This window comes from Oncorhynchus keta, chromosome 11 (genome assembly GCF_023373465.1).
Source record: "Oncorhynchus keta strain PuntledgeMale-10-30-2019 chromosome 11, Oket_V2, whole genome shotgun sequence".
Taxonomy (NCBI): domain Eukaryota; kingdom Metazoa; phylum Chordata; class Actinopteri; order Salmoniformes; family Salmonidae; genus Oncorhynchus; species Oncorhynchus keta.
In genome coordinates this window covers 35,942,556-35,951,890 of record NC_068431.1, presented here as the reverse complement: position 1 = coordinate 35,951,890, position 9,335 = coordinate 35,942,556, and the positions used below count along the sequence as shown (strand labels likewise).

At 46.6% G+C, this 9,335-nt stretch overlaps 1 protein-coding gene across 7 annotated transcripts in view; it reads right to left on the bottom strand.

Moving 5' to 3' along the window:
* Positions 1–852: 852 nt before the first annotated feature.
* LOC118390124 (nuclear pore complex protein Nup98-Nup96-like) overlaps positions 853–9,335 on the bottom strand; it is a 28,098-nt gene continuing 19,615 nt past the window's right edge. For 4 of the 7 annotated variants that reach the window (XM_035780374.2, XM_035780373.2, XM_035780376.2 and 1 more), the window contains 12 exons: positions 9,135–9,264; positions 8,677–8,927; positions 8,109–8,290; positions 7,227–7,453; positions 6,766–7,026; positions 6,403–6,560; positions 5,967–6,250; positions 5,527–5,748; positions 3,176–3,417; positions 2,938–3,092; positions 2,255–2,366; positions 853–2,177 (listed from right to left, as the gene is read on the bottom strand). In XM_035780374.2, the coding sequence (XP_035636267.1) occupies positions 1,990–2,177; positions 2,255–2,366; positions 2,938–3,092; positions 3,176–3,417; positions 5,527–5,748; positions 5,967–6,250; positions 6,403–6,560; positions 6,766–7,026; positions 7,227–7,453; positions 8,109–8,290; positions 8,677–8,927; positions 9,135–9,264 (2,412 nt within the window). In that variant the 3' untranslated portion in view covers positions 853–1,989. Of the gene's footprint in view, positions 2,178–2,254; positions 2,367–2,937; positions 3,418–5,526; positions 5,749–5,966; positions 6,251–6,402; positions 6,561–6,765; positions 7,027–7,226; positions 7,454–8,108; positions 8,291–8,676; positions 8,928–9,134; positions 9,265–9,335 lie in introns of those variants that run through there. The other 3 variants (XR_004826916.2, XR_004826915.2, XM_035780377.2) reach the window with 3 other exon arrangements.

The following is a 9,335-nucleotide window of genomic DNA, read 5'->3' as shown; positions in this document are numbered from 1 at the left end:
AGAATAGTGGTGGCTGCATCATGTTGTGTATATGCTTGTAGTTGTTTAAGGACTGGGGAGTTTTTCCAGGATGAAAAGTAATGGAGCTAAGCACAGGCAAAATCCTAGAGGAAAACCTTGTTCCATCTGCTTTTCACCACACACCTTTCAGCAGGACAATAACCTAAAACAAGGCCATATCTAGTTCTCACTGTCATTATGGGATATTGTGTGTAATGGGTGAGAAACAAAATCCATTTAATCCATTTTGAACTCAGACTTTAACAATAAATTGTGGAATAAGTAATCAGGTACAAATACTTTCTGAAGGCACTGTAACAATGTGCAGAATGAATGGTAGGTTACATGCAATACTGTAAATCCATTTAAAACAAACTTTAAAGCTATAACACGGGGCACCAGAGAAGAGTCCAACTGGCATGGACTCCATAACATAGGAGGAAAACCCACCATTAGTTGTTTAAAGAAACATCTGCAAGGAAGGGCAGGTGATGTGAATAATTGAACAGAGAAGGTAGGCCACTTGTCCGAGTTCAATGTAATGGTACCTAAAGCTGCTTGTACCGTGGACACGTCAGGTGTCAGGTACTTAACGCAGCCGTCCATCCATCGACACACATGGTCCCACTCAGCAACCCTGTTCATTGTAATACAATGTAAGCAAGGAACTTCATCTGGAGAAAGGAAAGCCCTTTAAAAATGCATTAGGCCTTCTGTCCGATACAGAAGATGAACAGCCTAGAGAAGAATGGCTGCATTACAATGACTAAAAATAAACTTAGTGAGGGATTCAAGATCTGACAGGGAGTGCATGAGTAAAGGTATATTATTGCGCATAATTGTTGAATACAATTCAGGAGAAAATAGAAAACATTTTTATTAGTCTGAATAAAATGCAATCACCATCACAATCGTGCACAAAGCAACGGCAGCAACAGAAGTCCGGAGACCCTCCTCGTAAAAGGCACTGTGCACGAGGGGAGCGGTCTCCCACCCAAAATATACTGCGGCAGCAGCACAATCAATAAGTACATTTCTCTTGAAAAATCTACATACAGAAAACTAGAGAGAAAGGGGAACAAAGAATGAGAATTTAGGGTGGTAACACCAAGGACTTGGTAAATAATATTTAAAATATCCTTCAAACTCCTTGCAAAGACCAGAGAAAATGGATTGGCTCATTAAAAACAAACTATTGTTGGATCACTGATTACAAAAACCAGCTCTGGTAGTCCCCATAAAATAGAAATCTGAAACATGTGATGAAGTGCTAGTTAGATTCCATTCCAATACACTACACACATACTCTGGGTTTCAGACAATAAACAAAAAACTACAAAAATAGTTTATCCATTTTCATTTTACATTTTCTGTCTTTTGGTATCCAAAAACAAGAATTGTTCATTTCAAGCCTGCTATTTGTACAATATTACATGAGTCTTGTCCATTTTCAGCTATAGATCTTCCCTATGTATACACATATTGACAGTTCATCCCTGACAGCTCCCGAACCAATCTTACTATAATGACCTTTAAGTTTCCACGTTGATGAACAGAGAAGGTAGGCCACTTGTCCGAGTTCAAACAGTTTGCAGAAAGCATTTATACTGGCAGTTCACACACCAGCCAATGAGATTGTCCCTTTAAACAGGGTCAAACGCTGGGAAAGGTGAGTATTAGGAGGGTTCAGCAGTTCAATTTTTAAACACATCTTACACAAACTAAGTACAACAGAGCTATACAAAAACTTGCAAGTCATTCATTTCCACACACTGAGGAATGCTTCATCCAATAATCTTGTGCCATTTTCTTCAGGAGAAACCAAAGTCCCAAAGGAGCACACATCAAGTCCATCGCTGCATTCATACCAAACCCCAGTAGTTCTACTAAACTGTCCCAGATAGTCGTCCCCCCCGTCCCCCCTACCCCCACTGTTCTCATTGGCTTCCAAGAAACTACCTCAGTTGCTATTGGGCAGGGGGCAGATCATTAGCTGACAATGAGCTGTCTCAGATATGATTGGGTGAGACTGCGGAGCTCCTCAAGAGCATAGTCCTCGGGCATGGGCAGACGGCCGATGTTGGACGCAAGCTGGGACAAGGGGATCTCGCCACCCTCACCACCCTGCTGCAGACTCAACACCACACGGAGGATGTTAGCCACACGCTTGGCCATCTCTGGAGACAGGAGAGAGAACAGGGTTAGATAGAAATAGGAACACACAACACTAAAGCAGACAGCTCGATCTCCTCACCTGATTGGGCGAGGCGGTCCTTGGCGGTGGAGCAAGGGAGGAGCTCTATCCTGCTGCAGAGTGACTTCACCTCAGTGTGTAGACACTCCAGCTCATAACCAGTACTGTCCATCTGAACACACACAAACAGAGAGAGAGAGAGAGAGAGTGACTGATGAATATACCATTCCAGCTGATAAACAGCCATGTTAATCTGAGTACACAGTAGAAACACCCTCCCATTAACATGCCCAAAGACACCTAAATGTGCGAGTGCTCCAGCTCATAGCCACTATTGTCCATCTGTATTTAACAGAGACAAATTATCAGGAGATTAGCAGCATAAATAATTGGCTAACATAATTAACAGTAATTGAGTGAACATAATGAAGAAGACAGACAAGTGGCTCTAGCTGATGCGCTGTGGGACTAGCTTTCAAATGTCTGGACGTGCTGATTATTTTGCAAATTTCAAGGTGAATTTTAGGTTAATTGAGCTGGGATAATGTGGCGACTAACTTTTTTCCTGCATCTTTTGGGAATCACGACGGCACATGGCTACAGCTAGCGCAACTGATTTAGGAGAGCATAAGTGACAAATTCCGATTTTGGGGTTAGAAATCTTTAGCGCGCAGACAAAATCCCCCAAACTCACAGTATGGTATGCATATCTGTTGTAGTGTAGTCCAGACAGACACACCTACCTGTTGTATGGCGTGTAGGGTCTGTACGACTCTGATGTAGTCCAGGTAGACTCTGCCCGCCGTGTCCCAGTCCTGGATCACAGCACGGCACTCAGGAACTGCAAGCCCCTCCAGGAACTTCAAGAGGTACTCATGATTATCATTAATGATGCAATCTACAGGGGCAATCGCACAGACAGGGAAACAGGGTTAGAGGTTGTCTGGGTGTGTGTGCGCGCGTGCGTGTTTACATGCACACCTGAGGCAAGGTGCTGCATGACCAGACTGTGGCAGAGGTTCCAGTGTCCTGCTCTGTACAGGTGAAGGGCCTCTCCGTGTCGGTCTGTGTCTCTTCTGGCTCTGGTAGCTTTGGCCTGGTGGAGCCACTGTTCTGGGATCAGGAGTCTCTCTGTGAGAAAGTGCTCTTTCTTGGCAGACTCCTCAGTCTCCAGCAGGGGGCAGTGCAGCCGCAGCATCTCCCTCACCGCCCGCTCACGCAGCCTGGACAGAGGACAAAGACATGTAAAGTCATATGAAGTTAACAAGTGAACATGTTTTAAGTTTTCCAACAGTGCTTGCTCACGTAATGTGTAAGCTTTCCTGAGACATGATCACTTCCTTTAGCTCACCGAGCACAGAGGGCTAACACATTGCGCAGACGAGTCGGGTTTGAACTTTGAACCCAGCTGGTCACAGTAGCACTTGTGAGATTATGATGAATCCTTGTCAGCCCATTCAGGTTATCTGCTGAGAGCACTGACCCTCAAACTCTCCTCTCACTCATCAACTTAACCTTCCTCATGTCTAGGCGTCAGGTAGCCTGGCGGGTAGGATTATTTGGCCAACAACCCGAAAGGTTGCTTGATCAAACCCCTGAGCTGACAAGGTAAAAATGTGTCATTTTGCCCCCGAGCAAGGCAGTTAACCCACTGTTCCCTGGGCACCGAAGATGTGGATGTCGATTAAGGCAGCCCCCAGCACCTCTGATTCAGAGTGGTTGGGTTGGGTTAAATGCAGAAGACACATTTCAGTTGTACAACTAACTAGGTATAAGAAAACCATGTGTCCCTATGTATGAGTTACATACATACACACACACATGGTTTGCTTATACCTAGTTAGTTGTACAACTGAAATGTGTCTTCTGCATTTAACCCAACCACTCTGAATCAGAGGTGCTGGGGGCTGCCTTAATCGACATCCACATCTTCGGTGCCCGGGGAACATTATATATATATATATATATATATATATATATATATATATATATATATATATATATATATATATATATATATATATATATATATATATATATATATATATATATATATATATACGTATACATATACATGTATACATATACACACATACATATATACACACACACACACACACACAAATGTATGAGGACGCCCCTTCAAATTAGTGGCTTCAGCTATTTCAGCCACACCCGTTGCTGACAGGTGTATAAAATTGAGCACACAGCCATGCAATCTCCACAGAGAAACATTGGTAGTAGAATGGCCTTACTGAAGAACTCTGATGTTCAACGTGGGACCGTCATAGGATTGCCACCTTTTCAACAAGTCAGTTTGTCAAATTTCTGCACTGGTCAACTAAGCTGTTATTGTGAAGTGGAAACATCTAGGAGCAACAACAGCACAGCTGCGAAGTGGAAGGCCAAACAAGCTCAAAACAGGACCGCTGAAGCGCATAAAAATTATCCATCCCTGGTTGCAACACTCACTAGAGTTCCCAAACTGCCTCTGGAAGCAAAGTCAGCACAAAAACTGTTAGTCGGGAGCATTATGAAATGGGTTTCCATGGGAACTTGTTCTCAACTAGCTTACCTGGTTAAATAAAGGTAAAATTAAATTAAATGGACGATCAGCCTCACACAAGACTAAGATTACCATGAGTAATGCCAAGGGTCGGCTGGAGTGGTGTAAAGCTCGCCACCATTGGAGCAGTGGAAAATGTGCTCTCTGGAGTGACAAACCACGCTTCACCATTTGAAAGTCCGACAGACAAATCTGAGTCTGGCAGATGCCAGGAGAACGCTACATGCCCCAATGCATAGCACCATCTGTAAAGTTTAGCGGAGGAGGAATAATTGTCTGGGGCTGTTTTTCAAGGTTTGAGCTAGGCCTCTTAGTTCCAGTGAAGGGAAAGCTTAATGCTACAGCATAAAATAGATATTCAAGAAGATTCTATAGCTTCGGACTTTGTTTGGGGAAGGCCCTTTTCTGTTTCAGCATGACAATGCCCAAATGCACAAAGCGAGGTCCATACAGAAATGAGATCGGTGTGGAAGAAATTGACTGGCCTGCACAGAGCTCTGACCTCAACCTCATTGCACACCTTTGGGATGAATTGGAATGCAGACTGTGAGCAAGGCCTAATCGCCTAACATCAGTGCCCGACCTCACTAATGCTCGTGGCTGAATGGAAGCAAGTCCCCAACATCTAGTGGAAAGTCTTCCCAGAAGAGTGGAGGCTGTTATAGCAGCAAAGGGGGGACCAACTCCATATTAATTCCCATGATTTTAGAATGAAATGTTTCGACGAGCAGGTGTCCACATACTTTTGGTCATGTAGTGTACGTACGTGTTGTCAGGTATGTGCAGCAGTACGTAGATGGCCATGTCCCAGAGGCCAGCACTCTCCAGTTGGGCAGCATAGCTGGTGTGTATGAGGTCCTGTCGGGCCGGGCTGAGGTGTGTGTAGTGCAGCGCCTGCAGGACCGACCACAGGTGCCAGCTCAGACGGTAGTCAAGACGATCCCACGTCACCGCCAGGGGGTCCAACAACTGCTGCAGGCTGTAGTGCCTACGAGGGAGAGAGAGCCATCACTTAAACCCGACTCTAGAGGTAGTTTACTGTTATTCTGTTAAATCTGCTTGATAACGATAATGTAGGATTAGTTCTAGTCAGAGAAACCTACAGCCCCACTCCACCCCTTAGTAAAGCAAAATAATTTTGAGAAACATATACAGTGCATTGTGAGAAGTGTATGTAGGCGCAGTGTGTTGTGGGTAGTGTAGTACCTGTCGCTGTAGAGTTTGAGCAGGTGGAAGCAGATATCGTAAAGCGGCCGTTTAGACTCTTCCTCCTCCATGTCCGGCTGGTGTGATTGGTCGAGGTAGGGGGGAAGGGGGGCGCAGGCATACTTCTGACCCTCAGCAGAGCCCTGGAAGGCAGCCTCGTACTTCACCAGGGCTTCAGCAATGGAGGCGGTGGGAGGCAGCATGTACCACAGGTGGACCGCCATACAACGCTTCCAGTCCAGTTCTGAACACACATTCACCACACAGTCTGTAGACTGCCACACCTAGAGACCAGTACATACAGCTCAGAAAACATTTATCATTCATGTATTTTCCAACAAATTATGTGGATTGCAAAACCTACACACACACGACAATCCAGTTAATGGCGGTCTGAACACAACGAACGGCAAGAGCTGGGCACACAGTTACTTACAGGTTTCCCAGCGAGAAGGGCAAAGATCCGTAGCCTCTCCTCCAGCAGGAAAGAGTCTGTCTGCATCCTGTTCCAGTCTCCAAGCTGCAGTGCCAGCAGCTCCCGGCCGTACTGAGAGCCCACTGCCTGGGACAGCAGCAGGGAGAGACGGTGGTCCCCTACACACAGGTTTAAGACAACTTAATGAAATCCTACAACCTGTCCCAACAGTTTCGTAAGACACCACTTGGTATGCAGCAGGGTTTAGTTTCCTACCCCTCCCCTGCTCCATCCATTCCCTCGTCTTCCTGATCTCCCTTCCTCAACATCCTCAATATCCAATCCCCCCACCTCTGTCACCCCTCCAATCCCCCCTCTCCTCACCACTCTTCTGAGCCAGCCTGCAGGCGTCACTGATCCGGTGTCCAGTCAGGTAGCTAAAGATGGCCTCCACATTTCCTCCCCCCTGGTTCAGGCCCACTTCCTGCTCGATCCTCTGGGTGGCACTGTGGGACAGCCAGGCTGAGAAGCTCCTTCTCCTCTCCATCTGCTGCAGGTAGCCACTGGTACCAGGCCCTGCCGAACACCGTCGGCCCCACAGGGCCTCACACAGTGTCCACACCTGTGCCCAGTGACCCAGGACTGCTACATGGAGATGGACATAAAGAGGATAGCACTAGCAAGCATATTCTTTTTTTATATATCTGAACACATCGAGATTGCCATGGGAGAGAGGATTAAAACAGAAATATACAGGGGTGATGTCAGAATAATAGGGAAGTTTTGGAATTGGACCAATAATGAATGTACACCATCTACCATTGTGTGTGTGTTGCATCTCTTACCATCTCCAGCCTCCTGGTTGAGGTCAGTAATCCACTCTGCGTACTCGTGCAGGGCGGCCACACCACTCTGGGGTTGGATGAAGGGGCAGGCCCCCTCTGTACTGATGCTGCTGTGCTTCAGGCTGATCTCCAGGGGCCGCTGGTACACCGCTTGGCTCTCCTCACTGTTCCTCGGCTCCAGACCAACCACCTGCTCAATCACCACCTTGAATGGACTGTCTGACAGTCTGTACAGTGAAACACAGAAGGATGGGGAGAAAGATGGATATAGAGGAGAGGAACGAGGAATGTTTAGGCTTTAGTTTTGATCTCTCTAAACAAACCTCAAAACAGTCCTTTCATACGAGTCTGGATCCCATTCCCACACTTGTGTAGATTTTCTATTTATTTTATTTAACCCTTATTTTACTAGAAAGTTGACAGACCAAATTCTAATTTACAGCAACAACCTGGGTAATGGTTACAGGGGAGAGAAGAGCCAAATTGTAAGCTGGGGATGATCAGGTGACCATGATGGTATGAGGGCCAGATTGGGAATTTAGCTAGGACACCCAGGTTAACAATACTCTTAGAATAAGTTCCATGGGATCTTTAGTGACCAGAGTCAGGACACCCGTTTTAACGTCCCACCTGAAAGACATCAACCTACACAGGGCAATGTCCCCTATCACTGCCCTGGGGCATTGGGATATTTTTTTTAAGACCAGAGGAAAGAGTGCATCCTATTGGTCCTCCAAAACCTCTTCCAGCATCTGGTCACAGTCAGGAACCGACCAGGACCAACCCTGCTTAGATTCAGAGGCAAGCCAGTAGTGGGGTTCAGGGAGGTATGCTGCTGCTCAAGTGGTCTGATGACAGTGGTCTGGTTTGTGTGTTGCTTACAGTCTACTCTTGGCAAGTTTGGGCAGGAATCCAAAGCCTGCAGCTCCTGTGTCTCCGTGGTCCTGCTCCTTGTCCCCGGCCCCACTTATCCCGTCTCCACAGTGGACCAGAGTCCAGCCAGGACCCCAGCCCACCCGAAATGACCGGCCCGTGAACAAAGCCGCATCCATCAGAAGACGGCCCTGGATGGATGGGAATGGATTGATTACAACAACCCATACTTTACAGCCCTATTCACACATAATAAACAGTGGAATCATTAAAATTATCCAGCAAAACTCAATGTCCTTGATGTAAAGTTGCTGAATGTATCCTTGTGTAAATCAGTCTACTGTTCCTGATATTTAAACTCTTAACTATTACAATTGTATCATGAAGTGTCTAGCAAAAATTCCAGTAACTTTCCCCAAATTTCCAGGTTCTCCAGAAATCCTGGTTGGAGGATTCCAGATTTCCTACTTAGTCCCTCTTAATTCTGTTAATCTTCCAACCAGGAGTTTTAAAAAAACCTGGGAATTTGGGGAAAGTTCCAGGAAATGTAACACATTAGAAGTATAGCTATCAATACCTTCCCAAGTGTGACTGAGTTCTCTGGGTCCACAGGTCCCCCCAGGCGCCGAGCCCCTACTGTCCGTACAGTGGCCTCGGCTGGTGGGGCAAGCAAAAGAAAAGAGGGCCAGGGGGAGACCCGTGAAGGCTCAGGCACCGCCGGCGACACCCGAGACATGGACAGCCTGCCGGGAAGGCCCCCACCGGAGGGCACGTCAGGGTGCTGAAAGAGACCGGCACCGCTGAAACGAGTCTGCAGGAGACCACCGACTGGAGAGAGAGAAAGCAAGGGGGGGGGAGGGGGAGAACTTGATGAACACAATCAAAGAAAACCACCTGTAATTCATCCAACTGTAAAGCTTCATTCAGAAGGACTGCTATATTAGCATTTTAGGCCTATTAGGGTCTGTAAGTAAAGGATGGTGACTGTTTGTGAGGGTTTAAAATCAGTGTTTGGGCTGTGTGTGTAACACTTACTGGAGGGCCTGACCTGCGTGCCAGGCAGGTGGATGCGAGGAGAGGCCACATCTAGAGAACTTGTCATCCCTCCCTGCTCCTGGAACATGTCACCATCATCGGCCTCAGCAAACAGGGATGCCTTCATAATCTGAGAAAAGGGAAGCACACACTACCGTCACGAAGCGAGTGAGAGAAAACACACCACCCACCCACATCATT